Here is a 19,665-nt window from a genome sequence, read left to right on the forward strand (position 1 = left end):
CCATTTGCTGTTATGTTTTACTCCTTTGATAGGTTAAATAAATCCTTATGAAAATTTCAACCATTTTGTCCATCTCACCAGGCGGCTGACTCCAGAGATTCTCTTGCCATGAAGCTGTATGCTCAGTGCTTCCGATGGATCATACAAAAGATCAACAACCGCATCAAGGGCTTCGGCACTTACTGCTCCATCGGCGTCCTCGACATCTTTGGTTTCGAAAACTTTGAGGTAGGGGTAATATTACATACAGATGTTGTTGTAATATTACATACAGGATGTGGGATTGTGGGAAAGTCAGGTTTAGTGGTGGTCATAGCTATTTTTGAGATGGTTTGTGATGCTTTGTTGATATATTGGGTACTATATTGATGATGGTGAAAATGATGATGATGTTGATTGTAGCAGTGATGATGGTGATATTGACTATGGTTGATATACTGATGATACTGGTGTTTGAATAATGATTGAATACACTTAATCATGGCACAGTGATGATGGTGGTGATGATGATGATGTTGATGATGATGATGATGATGATGATGGTGATGATGGTGATGATGATGAAGATGATGATGATGATGATGTTGATGATGATGATGATGATGTTTATGATGGTAAAGTCATGATGGTTGATAGTACTGATTTTCAGAGATGCAAATGATGATAATGTTTGATTGTGATTAACGGTAATCATGATAACGTACTGATGATGTTAGTAATTAAAGTAATGATGGTGATGAAAATGATGATGTTAGTTTTGGTAATGATAATGTTGATGAAGTTGATGATGGGTGGTAGTGATGAGTTGTTAAGAGGTACTGATGATGATAACTGTATGCCTTACAATTGTGGAGATTATAGTGGTACCGTTGGTGATGATGGTAGTGAAGACTACATGACTCACACTAATAGTAGTGATAATTATCTAAGATGAAAATAGTTATGAAAATGACACATTGAGGTACAGTGTATATACATGTACATGATTTGGAATAGTGATATCATTGATGCTGGAAGTAAGGTGGTAATTGTAGATATGATTATGATGGTGATGAAAATGATGATAATAATGATGCTTTACTGATGATGAAAATTCAAGATGTGTGGATTGCAGCAATCAAAGATGTGCCATAACTCAACAGACATACCTGTATATTCCTTAATACGTTGTGTGCATTGAATGCCATTTGTCACACAAAACCCGATAGCATTTTGCATATTGTCCAAAGTCCCTGACGCAGAAAGGGTTTAATCCAAAACAACCTTACGTGTCACACTGTTTCCAGGTGAACAGATTTGAGCAGTTCAACATCAACTACGCCAATGAGAAGCTCCAGGAGTACTTCAACAAGCACATCTTCTCGCTGGAGCAGCACGAGTACGCAGCCGAGGGTCTGGAATGGGTGGACATTGCTTACCAGGACAATGGGGAGTGTCTCGACTTGGTGGAGAAGGTAACACTCCCTTTAATCCATTGAGGATGAGCTGATTTTGCTCTAACATGCATTTCCCATAGATACTTGTCCAGGTATACTCAGGACTAGTTTCCAACAGGTTAAACCATATGAGTCCCAGAAATCATGTTTCTTTGGTTTATGCTGCATCATTTGTGACCCGCTACAACAAAATGGTCCTAAAGTCGCGCACGGTCAAAGCCGTGAAAATCGAGTTTGAAGTCAGAGCATCAAAATTGGTCAAAACTTAAGATTTTCTGAATTTGACATATTATTAGAGTCTGAGATGTCTTCTATCATCTGTCGAAATTTTGAAGCAAAATGATGAAAGGAAAGACCAAAAAATAGCGTTTTTCTGGGCCATGTTTTTTTGGCGTTTCAACGACGCAGAAACTGGTTCGAACATTTGGAGTGAGCGCCACACATAGGCTCCGCCCCTAACAACGACCAGAGTGATCTCATTGGTCAGTTCGCTGCTTGCCGCTAACCGAAGCGTGATGCTCGCACACTGCCCAGTCGACTGGTACGTGCTGGCGGGGTGCGCTATGCCCAGCCGCTTCTCCTGCCATCCTGGTCACTGATTGGTCGGTGAGGAGACCACCGACGCTGTGTTTGAATGAGCATTTCGGGGGTTGCTAGGGCTTGCCTTCTATTTTCAAGTGGTGAAAACTGACTTGCGTGTCCCTTGATCGCGATTGCGTCGCAAGGAGAACTTTTAGGGCGCTTTTCTCGAAACAGTGATTTCCCAGACGTATCGACATGCTCTCTTTTAAACATCGATATCTCCGCAGCCGATTATTTTTATATGATGTGTTATATATCAATTTAAAGCAGAAAGATTAGGGATTTGTGTCATGCAATTTTCAAATAATCGACCTCGCCCGACTTTAGGATCATTTTGTTGTAGCGGGTCATATTTTGATTTTAATGTGTAGTATTCAACATTTCTATTCATCTGAAAGCAGGAGAAAACCTTCCATTCATTTGAGCCCGATTTGGCCATTTTCCACTGTTTGATTTGGCTGCAGAATTTTTCAAAAGCTTTTCTTTACTTGCTAACTTATTCAATCTATTTTCATATTTCTCAATGAAGGAATGTACATCAAATATAATAAAATGAAGTGAATCATAATATCCGGCTTGGATGCACAGTAAGTTGATGTCAACATATAAAACATAGCGGTCAATGTTCGTAAGTTTAGCTCTATGTATAATGCTAAAGAAATATGATGGAAGCTACTTGAAAGCGAGCTTGTTAAGCGTAGGTCCCAAAATCTGAACAGAATGTATAAAAATACAGATGAGGAGCATGGATGCAACGTTGGACCAAAATAAAGAAAAACAAAAGTGAAAGGCAAAAATACCCGGGGCAATAACAGAATCTTCTCAATACAAATAGTGATAAACAGACAACCACATTCTGCAAATGTATGAACAGTTGATTTAGCAATGTTGACAATATGGTGTAAGCATACGATTTGAATAATGCTGCAAAAAGAACAACTCGACATGCGAGTCCTCGGAAGAGACACGTTAAGCCTAAATAGTGAACATATAAGTACTAACATTCAACAAAGAATTAGAATTACCAGCCAGTATAGTGCTGAGATGAATACAATGCTATTAATGATTCTCAGATTGCCAACACATTTTAGAAGAAGTTCCAGTTTCTATCTCAAATTACCATCTTTTTGTCTTAATTTCTTCTGATTTTATGCAGATTTGATGAATTAACTGGTTTCATCTATTTTTTTCCTTCAAAATAAAGATATGCTGTGACATTGTTTAATGGTGACAAGATGAAAATTTTTGTCAGAATTTGATGGGTAAAACTTTATTTCCATTGAACGTTCAGTTTGCTTTAATGAAGAGAGTAAAATCAAATGAATAGAATTGTAATATAGGTTTTATCATGGTAGATATATCCAAATAAGAAAGCTTTGGAATTTGAAAGTATCACATGTTATCATTTTAAAAAAACCCAGTGATATAAGTAGCAACCTTATATTCAAATTAGGTGAGGTGGTGATGTCATAAAATGACCTTACAAGTCTCCTATTGACCCACTCACTGCTTGTCACTGACCACCACTTTCAAAACTTCCTGTAGGTATAGAAATTATGTATGTAATAAAGAACATCCACCTATTCACTTGACCAGTGACTAATGATTGTGGTTCCACTATACCGAAGAAATGTTTGTTTACGGCGACTGCCGGTTGCTTGGCACCAATGAAAGAAGTGAAAGTCAATGACAGGGCCATAAAATTATATTGTGAAGGACTGATTGATACAGATATCTATGCTGAGGGGAGTATGGTGTTACATGGTCCAATGATGCCTTAAATATATAGTGTATATAATACGTATCATGATACTGTACTTTGTTTCAGTACTTCAAAGATCACAGCAGTCAGTAGAGTTTTTGTGCTGGGTCTGCATGTGTATAGCTTTTGTATGGATGTGTTCATGTTCTACAATGTGAAAGGAACATTGAGAATATCTCTGCCAAAATGGCTGCAATATCGAACCTGTCTACCAAGACCACCCGTCACCTGTTCTTCCTTCCAAATATCATGCAATCATATGTGAAGGGATGTGTACATCTACTGGTACATGCAGAATTGCAAGCTCATTATCTCAGCAGAAGGAAATCAGTATTCAAATAAACTGCAATGAAAACGAGAAACTTCCAAGAACTTCTTGGTATGATGGGTTACTAAACTTTTGTACTGGTACTGATCCAATGCAAAACAGAAGCTTTGATATTACCAAAACAGAGTAAAACAAGAAGAATAGGGGAAAACCTTGGTTCTTGTGGCTGAGGACTTGGCTCCGTACATACGGTTTTAGTTTCATGGAAACGATGGAGGATCCAGGACATTATTGTCTTGTTGACTACCTCACAGTATTGGAAAGTATATTATCATTTAAATTAAAGATTACTTTCAGAAAGGTTTTTGCACTTTGAGAAATGGAATTGTCGTTATTGTTGTTGATGTAAGGTATATTTTATAATGGACAGAAAATAAGTGACAAAATACAAAGGTCTGCTTTAAACTGCGATTGGTGGTATAATGTTTTATTGTTATAATCGTTGTTGTTATTGTTATTATAATTAATATGATGATGATGATGTCTATTAGTATTATTATTATTATTATTTCTTTTTTTCTTCTTATTCCTATTCTGCTGCTACTCCTACCTGTGTTGTTGTTATTACCCTTATAAGTCATTGTCATCCTCATCACCTTTTTTAGAAATTCCTTACCCAGGGTATGGAGTAAGCTTTAAGGGAAATGTTTCTCACATTTGCAGAGAGACACAGAAATGTTTATATAGTGCCAGTTGCAGGGAATTTCAAAACGTCTGTGTATTACCAATTGATTATCTCACAGCATTTGTAGAACTTGTTGTCGGGCTCAGTTGATTCAGATGTATTTATCTTTTGTGTGTGTATTTTTCTGTTGCCATAGAAACTTGGTATCCTCTCTCTGATTGACGAGGAGAGTCGCTTCCCAAAAGGAACAGATTCCACCATGCTGAGCAAGCTACACAGTACACATCAGGTAATGATCTACCATGTTTGGGACAAAGTTTGAATTATGTGCATATACCTCATGAAAAAAAATTGTGACATCTGCATTACCAAATGTGCTTTTAAACAGTGCCCCAAAAATACTCATTGGGATACTGCATACACCATTTATTATTCTATTTGTGAGTTAAACAACAAGGAAAATTATTAACTCTGATGTCAACATGAATGCAATGTGCACTTGTATTTTTTATGCCTCCGCCAACGAAGTGGCCGGAGGCATTATGTTTTCGGGTCATCCGTCCGTCCGTACGTCCGTCCCGTTTTGTTTTTGACGATATCTCAAGAACCGTGTGGTGATTTTACATCAAACTTGGTATGAGGGTATATCCTGGGGGGATAATACTTTGTTTGGATTTTAGGGTCACGGGTTCAAAGGTCAAAGGTCACAGGTTATTTTGTGAAAAAAAGGTTGAAAATTCATGTTTTTCTCCATATCTCGCAAATGGTTCAAGGTATCTTCATGGAACTTATGCTTGTTCCAATGGGCAGTGATTATCTAGCGAAGTTGGGGGTCATGGTTCAAAGGTCAGGGGTCAATGGTCAAGGTCAACTCCTCAAAATATCACTACTTTCCTTATATTTATGCAATGCCTGAAGGTTTTTTTTTTAACTTGATGTATGCATGTATTACCCGATATATATTCTGTGGGAAGTTTCTTGCCAAAAGGTCAAAGGTCAAAAGGTCAAAGGTCAAGTGAAAGTGTTGAATTGCACTTTTTCCTCCATATCTCAAAAGTAACTCAAGGTATCATCATGAAACTTACACATTTATGTATGTTCAACCTAACAGTGATTCTCTTTGGAACTGTGAGGTCAAAGGTCAAAGGCCAGGTTTAGATAATGCTATTTCCCCATTTGATACTGAAATTATACTTTTTCTCAATACCGTGAAAATTACTCCATGCATAAACTTACTGTATAAAGGGTCAAAAGTCAAGTAAAAATCATCAGTTCCCCAAATACCTGCACTCTGACATTTTAATCATTCATCCAATTGAACATAGTTCTAGGAAAGTGAACATTTAGCGCATTTGTGGCAAACCTGTCATTTTAATATTTTGCCAATTGTGTGAAACTGTCATCACACATTGTCAAGACATTGTACTATAGACCTATTAGGAGAACCATGCATTATGGCGGAGGCATATCAGTCGCCGTAGCGATATATCTAGTTTCTTCTGTAACAGTGTTTTGTTTCTACTAATCATCCACTTTACTGTAAATGTGCAGTGTTTTAAGATGTGGATTTTTTTTAAATTTGTGCTCACTTGAACCATCCTGAAAACAATATATAAACATGCAAATATTTTTTGAGACATTAATTCTTTATACATAATTTCTTTCATCTGCAAAATTGTAGAATTTAGATTGGCCTTCCTTTTTTGCAACTGATTGACAAATTGCCCTTTATTGATCTAAATTGGCCTTGCATGAAAATTGAATTGTTTATAGTATTTTCTTGCCAGCAGGGATGTTGAACATCTTTCGATCAAAAAATTTATTCTATTTGGGTTGTGGCTAATGCTTGAACACAAAGAGGAATAATTCTTTTTTACTGCTTGATGGACAAATATCCATTGTGTCCAAAAGACTGATAACTGATCTATTTTTTTTTCTAATTTTCTCATAAATTCTTGCAGAAAAATATGTTCTACATCAAGCCGAGAGTGACCAATGTCCAGTTTGGCATCAGACACTACGCGGGTGATGTCTACTATACCACAACAGGCTTTCTCGAGAAGAACCGAGACACATTCCGAGATGACATCCTCATTCTCATGAAGGAGAGCAGGTAAGGATCGTTATCCTCTTGTGAATTTCTATGGCAGCTCATTGTTGAACAGATACTGGCAGTGGCAGAATATGGGCGTGGCCTTGAAACTTTCCAGTGAATGTTCCAGATTGTGCCCCTTTGAAGGGTTTTGTCATGATTAATGATGAAAATATTAATCTGCACTGGTTCTATAAACACAGGTGTATTTGAGATGAGACATGATGTAAAGGTCACATTGACTGGTGTTTAAGACTGGAAAAGAACACATCAGATATAATTATGTGCATATTAAAGCAAGACACTTCTGGTACTTCACAACATGAATACATTTGTGTGTGAGTTGTAGTGTATGATGTGAGCGGTAGTGTACAGGTGTGAATGTGTGTGTTTTTCGTTCAGTTGCACATTGAAAATACAGCATTCTGCATACATTCTACACTGGCAGTCTTGTCAGCGGTGTTCACCTAATAAGTTTGTTGTCATAAAAAGTAAAGTTTTGGCATGGAGCCAAATAAGGGGCATGCTGTTTGACCATCATGGACTACATTTACTAAATGCTGTTGCTGATGTATGTACTTGGCCTGCAGTTGGTTGTAATTGGGTTAGCCTGTGATGAAAACAATGTTAAAGGAGACCTCCGGATGATTTTCAGATTTTTTTCATTTGAACAACTATAAATTAGTTATACTGAGGACAGAGTTTCAGAATTTGTGATAATTTGGATGAAGAATAAGAATATTTTCAAAATTTAGAACAAATTGCAATGAACAAGGATGATGACATGGCAGAGTCACCATCAGAATGCATGAGTTGGGGCTCAAGGAAACATAACAAAAGAAGAAGGCATGCATAGATTATGCACAGGTGAACTTGCAAGCAAGCGGTATTGTAATAGAATTACACTGCTACATTTCTGAAATATGTGAACCTCCTATGTCATCATCCTTGTTCAGTGTAATTCTTTTAAGGTTTTTCAAAGTATTGTTTCTCTGCTAAAGAACCATAATAAATTCCACAAATCTGTACATGGGGTTGTCTATTTATGTACTACATGATGTGAAATTATGAAAATCGTCTGGAATATCCCTTTAACTCCTGCACTGATGGTCTGCATGTCTTTGCTCAAGTATGTGTGGTACTGGCACTTCACATTTTAAAGACCCTGCCATGTGAGGGCAGCAGACAGAGTGGTTCTTGCTGTTTTCTATGGATCTATAAATTAGAGCCATTGTGGGATTGCAGTGCCTGATTCCAGCTGGATTAACATCACTCTGCAAAAGGTGTATATGTATTAGTTCTGTCAAAAGATTAAAGTCACAATTACGGTTTCTGTGTTCTATGTTGACATGTATGTGAAATGTTGGTGAGGACCCCCTAGAAGTTACTGAATACAGAAACTATAAATATTCAATTGAATAATCATACTGATTGTGATTATTCAAGTTATTCAGAGGTAGTACACAGTATTTTTGCATACATTTAAATTGCTCTTTCATAACCTCCTGAAGACACTACGCTGTACATGCTGTGTGTAACCTCAGGAAGTGCAGAGGGTTAATAGTAGAACACTGTAAAAGTGGAAATTTTTGATCCAGAAACTTTTCATGCTCAGCAGGGTGAAATGAATTTTGCATGTTTTTAATTCTGCGGAGTCAAAGAGATGGATTATTAACTGCAAGCAAAAACATTTGTGCACTTTTTTTTCATTTTAGTTTCCTGTCATGCTAAATGCTACAAGATTTCCACACTGTGAATATTCCTACCTTCACAGTAGGTGTAGTTGTAGCTGCCATACCAGTGGATACAAAACAAAACAAAATAAGGGAAAATGCATGCTAAAAAGAATAATAATAAATCTGTTAGATATGACATAGGTTGGCAGTGTTTGATGTTTGGTTTCTTGTGCCACTTCAGCTATTACAGGTAGATCTTTGAGCTGTTTAATTTTTGTTGTAGTTGTTGTGGTCATAAAGGGGCTTACCTTGTAATAAGAAAGTTGCCGTGACAACAAAATCATCATAGTGCCCCAGGTGGCTGCTTCATCTACCACAACTAATGAATGTGTGGAAACTTGCTTGCATTGAAGTTTCTCATGTTGGGACAGTTGAAGTAAACTTTGTGTTTGTAATATTGGGAATAAGAGTATTTATTTCTGCACATATTCTATAAATACCTCAGAAAGAAGATTGTGCGTCCTACTGTATTTTTGCGCTACCCTAGTTCTGTGGAATGCGCAAGTTGCCAAAAACTTCCACTCAGAGGAATATTCGGCATTTATGTAGTCATTTTTTTTAACATCAACTTTTCAGATCTTTTCTTTTTTTATGTACATGTACAGGCTGTGTATGTGTGTGTGTGTGTGTGTGTTTGTCGTTTAGAGAATGTTCTTTCTGTGTTATAGTGTTCTTTAATGTGGCTGGGCCTGAATGAGCCCATTTTACTCATGAATGTGGGAGCTTGATGTAGATTCCTAAGATAAGAGGAAGCAATTATGTCAGGAGAGGAAGTGTTATTTCTAGTCTTTGACGCCTTCTACGGAGGATCTTGCTCCAACAGCTGGTTAGTCAGTGCATACAAATATGGCAGAAATGTCACGTGTGTTGACTAATACAGCTCATCGTTTCTACTCCAGTGAGCTACTCCTGTGTGTCAAACTGTACGGCCCTTAACCCATTGAGGACGAGTCCCCGAGTATACTCGGGCAGGTGTCTGTGGGAAATGCGTGTTGTACAAAGCAAAATCAGTCTGTCCTCTTCTTCTTCTTCTTCTTCTTCTGATTAAGTCTGCCTCCTTCAATAGACTGAAGATTCTTGCAGACTGGTGCTATTTACATTATAATACAATTTATTTACAGATATTTACAACCACATAGAAAATTTGACGAAAATACTAGCCACTGTGATCAACCGTTAGACGGTTTCGAAATGATCCCACAGATGGCGCTGAAACAATTTCTGACGACAGGGAATTCCAGTTCCTTACAGTTCTTGGGAAGAACGAATGGCGATGCGATTCAGTTCTCGAATATGGTACCTGATAGGAGTGTGGTTGCGAGGCTCTCGTTAACTGAGTAGCCTGTTTGATGATATAGTCCTGTGCTGAAAGAGGAGTGAGATTATTGTGTATTTTGTACATCATAATTAGCCTGTCATTTTCTCTGCGCTGTTCCAGAGTGGTCCAATTAAGTTCTTGTAGCATTTTGGTGACACTCGAGGTGTTATGGTAGCGATTTAAAGTGAATCACGCAGCTCTTCTCTGGACCATTTCCACTTGGTGGATTAGGTTCTTGGTAAATGGGTCCCAAACTGTGGAAGCATACTCAACAATTGGTCGAACCAATGTTTTGTAAGCTGTGGCTTTAACATCAGAAGATTTTATGGAAGATTGCGTTTTAGAAATGCAAGCACGTTATTGGCTTTATTGACAGTATTGTTGATGTGTTGGGTCCACTTCAAATCAGAAGTGATGGTTACACCCAAGTACTTCACGGATTCAACAGATTCAAGAGGGGCGTTATTTAGATGATACACGTGTTGCACCTTACTTCTTTTCCTGGATATCGTCAAAACCTTACATTTATCTGTGTTCAAATCCATCATCCATTTTTTCGCCCAGTCACCAATTTTGTTTAGGTCCTCTTGAAGATTTTGCGTATGATGTTGATTGTCGATAGTCATGTAAGAAATTGCATCATCAGCAAAAAGGCGAACCTTTGACGCGAGACCATCAGGCAAGTCATTGATGTAAAGTAGAAAGAGGCAAGGCCCAAGAACCGACCCCTGAGGCACTCCAGATCCTACCGCTACTGAAGAAGATTTAATACCATCCAAAACGACCCTCTGACTTCTTCCATTGAGAAAACTTTGAATCCATTTCAGATTTTTCCCCCTGATACCGTAGTAGTCCAGTTTACGTAAAAGCCGCTCATGCCCAACCTTGTCAAAAGCTTTTGAAAAATCCATGACTATAACATCCGTTTGACATCCTGCTTCCAAGTTCCTATGTAAATCGCTTGTGAAACCAAGTAATTGTTGTTCACATGACATGTTCTTATGGAAGCCATATTGCAGGGGGAAAATGATGTTATTTTCGTCCCCGTGCTTCATAATTTTGCTGGCTAAAACGTGCTCCATTAGTTTACAGCAAATACATGTCAGCGAAATGGGGCGGTAGTTTACAGGAGTAGATCGATTACCTTTCTTGTAGACTGGTACCGGTACAACATTTGCTTCACGCCAATCATTTGGTATTTCACTTAATTCATATGACAACCGGAATATATTGCAAAGAATTGGAGCCAGAATTTTTGCCAGCTGCTTCAAGACTCGTGGAGTTATACCATCCGGTCCAGGGGCCTTACGTGTCTTCAAACCACAGAGTAACTTCTCTACACCCTTTGATGTAAACAAAATATCCTCCATTTCTTCAAAGTCTGAGGTTTCCGGTAGTAAGTCATTCGGTATGGGAGTTTCCTTGGTGAAAACACTTTTGAACTGTTGGTTCAATGCTTCAGCTTTTGCAATTGGATCAGTGATCGTAATACCATCACTTTTCAGTTCTCTTATTCCTGTATTATCAGTTCTGTTGTGTTTGATGAAGCCCCAAAATCTCTTCATACTCTCAAATTCTGTGGTATCTTCATCGATAGAAAAAAGAGATTCCACATAATTCCAATAAGTCCTCCTTAGCTCCTGTTGCAGTGATTTCTTAACTGCTTTCAACTCTTCCTCCAATTGAAAAGGGACTACCCCGTGGTTTCTCAATTTCATGTTCCGACTTTTTTTGTTCAACCTATCTCTCCTTTTGATCAACCTTTTAATCTTGTTTGAAATCCAAGGTATGTCATTCTTTTTGGATGTCATCTTATGTGGAACAAACTCTGTCATTCCCTTCTCTATTCCATTCTTGAACATAACCCAAGCCTCATTCACTGAGCAAAAATCAAGCTTATCTTCAATTTCCTTGCCTACACCTTGCATGAAATCAGCAAATTTCTCCCAATCCGCTTTGCTGTAGATGTTAATTTTCCTTCTTGCTAGCTTCTGGCGAGTTGGACAATCAGCAATCGTGAGAATTGGGCAATCATGATCTGAAATGCCTGGTACAACTGAGACATCAGTGACTAACGTTGGATTATTTACTAGGAATAGATCAAGGATGTTTTCTTTCCTGGTTGTTTCCGTAACTACCTGCGTTAACCCATGGTCATCAAGCATAGAACCAAAAGCATGATGAAGCGCTGGGTGATGACATGCTTTCACCTGTCTTGTTTCCCAATCCCATCCAGGTAGGTTAAAATCACCTCCTATGACTACCATATGATCGCGATTCAATTTACAAAGGGATCGTTGAAGCTCTGCAAGACTCTCTTCGTCATTTTCATGAGGCCTGTAGTACGCAGCTATATGTAGAGTCTTAGATCCCGCCATATTTAATTTACACCAGAGAATTTCACAATCTGTTTCTAGTTCAATTTCTCTTGTAGCTAGAAGTTCTCTCTTAGTAGCAATAAATACTCCACCATGAGGGTCATTAGGTCTATCTCTTCTCTCAATATGATACTGATCAGTTGGGAATACCTCATTATTATTGACTGATGACGATAACCATGATTCAGTACCAATGAACTTCTGGATCATGTATATGCGTCAGGAGATGGAAAGACTGTTTTTTGGCGCGAATACTTTGGCAGTTGACATTGAGGATCTTAATGGATCGGAAGTTAGATTTCCTAGGTCTTACAACTTTTCTACTGGGTGAAGACATATGAAGTGGTGAACCAATATCACTCTGTGTGAATGACGTATTATTGACATCATCTGCATTTTCTTCCTCCTCTTCTGAGCCCGAGTCAAGAGCATCAAAAGTGTTATCGTCAGACGAAAATCCCAAGATATCGTTACCAATCCCTGACGTCATACTCATTCCAATGTTATGCATTCCGCACTTATTGCAAATCCATATAACGGAGCTATTCCCTAAATCTATATATTCATGGTAGTTTAGATTAATGCAATGCGGATGAAACCATAACTGGCAATTTCCCTCACACTGGATACCTCCTGTTTTCCCTGTAACTCCTTTTCCACATACGCCACATACATCTTTAACTTTCCCCATAACTGCTAGTCTAGATATGAATAGGCCTATAGAATTCTACATGAAGAGAATATGGAAAGATCGTACTTGATGCATCCTGGCTTGACATGTGATGCAATGTTGATATGAATCTACAAACCACAAATCCCTCGATCTAGTAAATACAACCGATGAAATCCAATCGTTGTTTCCTTCCTTTAACTCTGGTGACGTCACAATTCAGGATCGCGTTGACATCCACAACTCCAATGATGTCACAATGAGCGTGCGTCACTGGTAAAGTACGTAGTTGTAAAAATGCGCGAAAAGTTGGATGCGTTTCCTGGGAGTCAGAGAGCGCACACGCCTGTTACCAAGACTTCTGTGGAAAACAACGCTGTGATGACTTGAAAACCTGTCAAAAATTCTAAACTTAAATAGAGCAGGGAAAAGTTGAAAAACGATGATAAAACGGCAAAATGATGATCCGAAACAAAAATTATCAAGCCCAGAAGATTCCTTGCACAAAACCCTTGAAGATGGTGTGTTTTGATAATCAGAAGCGTCCAGGAAAGTATGTGAAAGTTCCGATTTCCAGGAGCTCCACCAATACACGTCCGAACTCAACAACTTCTGACTATATTGTTCCTCAACGGGTTAAAGCTGGAATATAGTCTTTCTTCAAGCCCTGAGAGACAGTTTTTAAACTTTTTTGTTCTTTCATAGTGTGTGAGGGAAGACAGCTGATTATTTTTGGAAGTTTTGTTAAGATCAAAAAACAGAAAGGATCAAAAACGAAAAGCTCATGAGAACAACATTTGGATAAACCATGTACCAGTCGCTTGTTAAAAATGACAAGTGTTTATACCAGTGTCAAGTTACCATATGTGACAGTGCACCTCAAAACAAACAAAAAGTCGCCAGACATGAATTTTTAGTTTAGACCATTTTCTGAAAGAGCACGACTTTAAGCTTTAAAATGAGATATAACTCAAATCAAATGGACTCTCCTAACCTATCTAAATATTGGAAAGAAGCACAAACTGAGGAAAAGTGTGAACTGAGAAAAGAGGCTCTGAAGTACAGTGTCTATTCAAGCGCTTAATCTTTACCAAACCGTGCTGGCTGTGCAATGAATGGGACAAAAAACAGGAAGTAAACCACCAGAGTAACAACAATGAAGGGATTATCAGATTAAACTGAAATTGAGCATGCCTCATTAACACATTCTGTCCATAATTAATGCCAACTTTTAAAGCGGTAGCACTATCCTTTCAAAAGTTATTATATATAGAGTTGAAAGTGAAGAGTGTGGACAAGGTTTTTCAGAAATGAAAAAGGGATTCTAAAGACACACCTAATCACACTATTCTACCCAATATGTTCGAGATAAACTGCTAAAAAAACACACTTTCCTGCCCGTTTTATGATATCAAATTTTAGCATAATGTAAAAGAATACCCGCTCTTTCAGAAAATATGAAAAAGTCAAGTTCGGCTAGGTTGACCCGTTTCACTTATTTTCAGTCCTCACGCAAAATCAGTGTGTGCAACTTTATGTTCGTTTTGAGGTGCACGGTCACATATTCATGTTGGTACTATTACCATGCATACACCATCTTTATTCTATCATAATATTGTTTCTCCTCTTTGCATCAGCATGACCGAGATAAATTGACAAATCCTCTTTAACATACATGTACTTCTTGAAAGTACTTTCAGAGAGCTGATCCTGTGGTACATGTAGTTCATGATGAAACTTGGCACATGTCACTCCAATACTAAATGTCATCTTCAGATAAGGTTTGGTATACTGCTAGTAAATCTTTGAAGACTTGCTAATGAAGATTATTGGCAATTCATAAAAGCATACTTGTTTAGCCAGCTTTCTCCCATTCCAAACCTTTTGCTATCTGCAGCACACCTTTTGCTGCCAGTTGGCCTTCTAGTAAACAAAACTTGTCTGCTTTCAGATTCATCTCCATCTAATTGTTTCTGTGATACTTCAAGAAATTCTACCCGCAGTTTTCCCTTAATATTTCATGCATTTGAGTGTATTAAATTACTAAAATTAGTTTTGTGTTGTAAATGCTGCAGTACCTGTACATCTACAAGTCTGGTGTTTGAAATTTGCTGCAATTTGATAGTTGAAACTGTGCAATGAGCCAGTAATTGTTTCATACGGACCTCCCTGGGTTGATCAGCGGAAATCACGGTTTCTGCCTTTAACATGCAGGGAGAATCCTCCGGTGTACTGTTTTTGTGGTTCGGTAAATGTTATGTTTCGGGTGCAAATTGGCAACAGCTGCCCCGGCGGCACTTCCTGTCCTTGCTCAGGTGGTGTAGTAAGCAATAATAGCGATGGCATGCAACTGTAGCAAAAACCATGTGGGCAATTCCGCAGTTAGGTGGACATGACATGGATAAAAGAAATGTGCCTCTTTATCTTACTCTTTAATCTAGGTATCAACTAATGTCATGGATGTTCACCAATCATTAAGGTCTTTCAAATTCAGTAGATTTTATCTTTCGTGTTGTTTGATTTCGCGAGATCTAAAACCATCATTTAAAATGTACATGTGGGACTGGGGATGCTGAAATTCACTTAAATGCAAATTACAGTGGGTTCCTTTGAAATTTTTTCCTCAAAGTTTTGCTAAAGGGTAAAAGATAAATACATTTAAATACTCTAGAAGTCATGTGACATTTTGTCAATTACAAAAGGGTGAAATGACCTGCAGAATTACTCCGGACAAATGTAACGTTACTAACCGTAACGTTACTAACCATGCATTTGGGGGTCTAGCTAAGAAATTATTGGTCGAACTGCTAAAAAACATTGTGTGAACATTTGTCATGATGCAATAATTGAAATTAATGCAACACTTTGTTTGAAGTAACTTGAATTTTTGCACACTTTTTGTTGCAAGACATTGATTTTTTTGTCGTGTCCTTTTTTCGTAACGTTACTAACCAGCCCTTTAAGTTGCCATAGCAATGCTATTATTTCTCGGATTGTATTCATTCTTTTCTGTATCATAAACCTGGGAATGATGAATATGTTTTTGACATAATTTTGGCTTGAAATGAATAAATGGTAATTTAGTAGTAAAAACAAATATCTAAATTTGTTCAAATGTAACGTTACTAACCGCGGAATTGCCCATGTCCATCCCGGTAACTATGACAACAAGGCAAAACTTTTGTCAGTGCTGAATCCCCCTCCACCTTGGAAGAAAGAGCACAGCAATCTTCTGCACTGTCTTGAATAGACTTTGATTTGTGTGTATATCCTCTCACACTGTCTGTCCCAAAAAGACAGTAATATTTGGCTTTCTTCTTTTGTTGTTATGATCTTGTCTTTGACTGTGATATGAAAGGTTAATGATTTATTTTTGTGGAAAGAAGATAACGCCACAAGGGGGAATGTTGAGGTATCAAATGGAGGTGATTGGGTCAAATTGAGGCCATGTAAAGAATTTGAAATTAATCAGTGGTGGCCCATTCATTATAGAGGTAATGCTAACTAGTGTGATGATGTATTGCCAGAGGAATGAACTTGCTAATAATTTGATGGTCCTGCCCATAAAGCCTTAATCCAGCAATAAGTACTGCTATTCGACAAATGGTGCTCCATCCTATACTCCACCCATCTGCGGCTCTATTCTGTTAATTCTTTGGGGTATTATGGTAGACCTCCAACAAGCTGTCATCCCATCAAAAGGGATAGTGTACAAAGGCTTGTGGTCACCAAAGCATGCATACGCCCTAGCTCCATTGGTTGCTGTTGACCTTTGACCCATTGTTTGTGGGTACCTGGTAGAACCTATACAAAGCCTGTGAGAATTTTAGAATCTGGAGGGTGGAGGTGGGGGGGGGGGGGGGGGAGTGGATAGGGCAATAGAGATATTCAAGAGAAAATGCAGTTCTTGGGTTGATGGCTCGACTTCAGAAATGAATGTGAGTTAAAGAAATGATGATAAAGAGGAATTTGTAACAAACCTGCAATGACCATTTAGAGTATAGTGAATAATTTTGAAAACTGATATAGAATAGCTGAAATCCTGCAGAAGAAAGGCAGAACAAATTAATAAAAAATGGAGCCAAATTTGACAATGCTATACCTTTATGAAAAGATTATTTCAGATGATGAGATTCATTCAAGTCTAAGGAAATGCAATGTGGAATAGATTACTAGAGATACATACTCCGTCAGTAGAAATTCTATAAATGCCAGTTTATACGTTAAAAGAAAAAAAGAAAAGAAAAAGATGTGAACGTGAATAGAAATGAATCATTGTGGGTGCTGCATATTTTTCATTGAGAGCATAGGCTGTCGCTTGGAATTATTGGATGACTTTAAATGGACAGTTAGCCAGATTGTTGTCAGATCTTTAAAAAAAAATACAACTTGGAAAATACATGATGGTTTTACAAGCAGTTATGATGTGAGTGGAAGATTCAAATTGGCAAACTGCATGAAGATGACAGAACAGCACTTTGAGGAATGATATCCATAATATACAATTTGCCATTTAAAAGTTAAATAATTTTTACCTTCCATAAAATGTTATAAATTACAAGTGTTCATATCATTATTTATTATTTATTATTATAAAAAGCATCTTGTGAATGGGAGAACATGCTAACTCATATTCTCACCTCTGAGTCTGGGATTTGATGCAATTCCAATATATTTCAGGTGATTGTTATGAAGGTATCTTTGATATCATGTAGAAATGATAGTTCAGAATAACATAGTAATTATGTCAAAAACACTGAAATAATGCATTGATGGAAAGAAAGCTTCTTCTGTGAAAATTTGAGCCAACATTCTAAATTTTTGGCTGTATGATATCATCAAAAATGCAAACTCAATATTAAAGTAAATGTCTGTATGTCCTTTAAATACACAATATTTCACATTTTTGTCCATCACGGCATATTCACAAATGATGTACAGGAACAATACATTGCCTGTGACCGAGTTAAAATTAGACCATCAGCAACCATTTTACCACATGAGTGTAACATCCTCTTGTGCTTCAAGAATTTATGATGATGTGTAAAATTGTCCTGCAGCCTTTGCTCACGAGACCAGCATAGTTTGCTGCTGAGATCACAATACGCCTTTCCTCTATTTGCGTGCGAAACCCCACTGAAATGGAAACCCCCAGAAATTGGCATGTCGCTGTGACGTGAAATGAAGGGCGATGTGATGAAAATAAAGGTGTCACACTCAGACAAACACGCGAACACACACTCCGAGGCACCTATAGTTGGCGTCACTCCTTTTGTGGAGCGGCTTCGTTATAAATTTTGCCTACGATTTATTTTGACCCACTTATACAAGTAACATTTATTCTTGGCATAGATTTACTCCTGATTCCTGCCCTTGATCTGTAGCTCAAAGCCGTGGGAGATATATTTTAAAGGTTAAAGGTAAATTCCATCTGCTCATCCAGAAACTTGATTTTTTTTGCTCTAAAATGGACATGTGTGCCTAAGAATTGTGTGAAATAATGCTGCGATATAAACACAATTTCAGTTTCTCTTGGGTAACAATAAAAATGTTAGATATTAGCCAAGAGGGTACACAGACAGTATTTGCAATCCAATTGTGGTTGCTATTAGGTAATGTCTAAGAGATTACAAATCAGACCATAGCAGTATCAATTGATCTTCCTTTGAAGAGTGAATTGCATGCAGTTGTTGAGAAATACTACTGCTAGGGCAAGATCAATCATCACAATGTCCCACCTACCAACTACTGAATGGAGCGAGAGCACTAGATCACTCATTCAGGGATAGAATGTTGTTTTTTTTTTATTATTATTTTTCATCTGACATAGGCATCAAACAATAGATATAATAGAAATAATTGAAAAAAATAGTAGTTTTTGTAGATTACCATTTTATTTTGTGTCATTTTGAATTTTTCACACAAGTTTTGCCTGTAGTATCATATCATCAGTCTGCAAAGTCCAAATTCTGGGGCCCGGGAAGGGTCAAATTAGCTTAGGCTTTATGGGATTAAAGAAACGATATGTACGATTGTGTAATAGATTTGTATGGTACTGTTTGTGTTCATTGTAACCTTCATTGAGATAAGTAATTGTGATGTGAGATGTGTTTGTATTGTCATGATTATTGTACAAATGTCAATGGAAACAACATTTCTATGTCCCATTATAGACCAATAAAAAGATGAATCTGAATCTGAGATGAATCTGAAGAATCTGAAAAGTTGTTTACTATGATCAAAACTATTTTACATTTAATCTCAAAATATTCCAAAACAATTCATTATCCCAGCAAATCTGCATCAACCAGACAAGTTTCTTGATAAACCCCTTTGATATGTTTCAAGAAAATTTTATATGTTGGAAGATGAATTTTGAGCTCTTGTGAGAACTATGTTTTATGCTTACATTTAAGCATTATAACTGTTTCGGAATCTCTAATGTGTCAAGAGGATTTTGCAACATATTCATCAATGGGCGTGGCAATTAGTATTCAGAAGATATTTAGATACTAAGTTAGCCAAATCCTATAAAGTGATATTGTAAGTCTTGCGAGTACTGTACATATTCAAGATGCATTGAACCCGCGATTTTGAGCTGGTAACTTTTCTTTTTAGACGTCACTCAATATACTTAATGTATCTTAAACTATGAATCTTTCAAGAGTTGTTAGAAAATGTTTTGATATGCAACAGGGACAAGAAAGTGTGTGTATTTACATATTAAAGCACTATGTG

At 37.5% G+C, this 19,665-nt stretch overlaps 1 protein-coding gene across 1 annotated transcript in view; it reads left to right on the forward strand.

The window, feature by feature from the left end:
• Window positions 1–19,665, forward strand: part of LOC139732721 (unconventional myosin-X-like) — a 206,592-nt gene that overhangs the window by 121,245 nt on the left and 65,682 nt on the right. The window contains exons 13-16 of the mRNA XM_071643573.1: window positions 82–228; window positions 1,287–1,454; window positions 4,930–5,022; window positions 6,695–6,846. Of these exons, the coding sequence (XP_071499674.1) occupies window positions 82–228; window positions 1,287–1,454; window positions 4,930–5,022; window positions 6,695–6,846 (560 nt within the window). The remainder of the gene's footprint in view (window positions 1–81; window positions 229–1,286; window positions 1,455–4,929; window positions 5,023–6,694; window positions 6,847–19,665) is intronic.

The sequence above is a fragment of the Diadema antillarum genome, unplaced genomic scaffold, assembly GCF_040938485.1.
Source record: "Diadema antillarum isolate AM-2024a unplaced genomic scaffold, OU_Dant_1.0 seq00000445_RagTag, whole genome shotgun sequence".
In the NCBI taxonomy this organism is placed as follows: Eukaryota; Metazoa; Echinodermata; class Echinoidea; order Diadematoida; family Diadematidae; genus Diadema; species Diadema antillarum.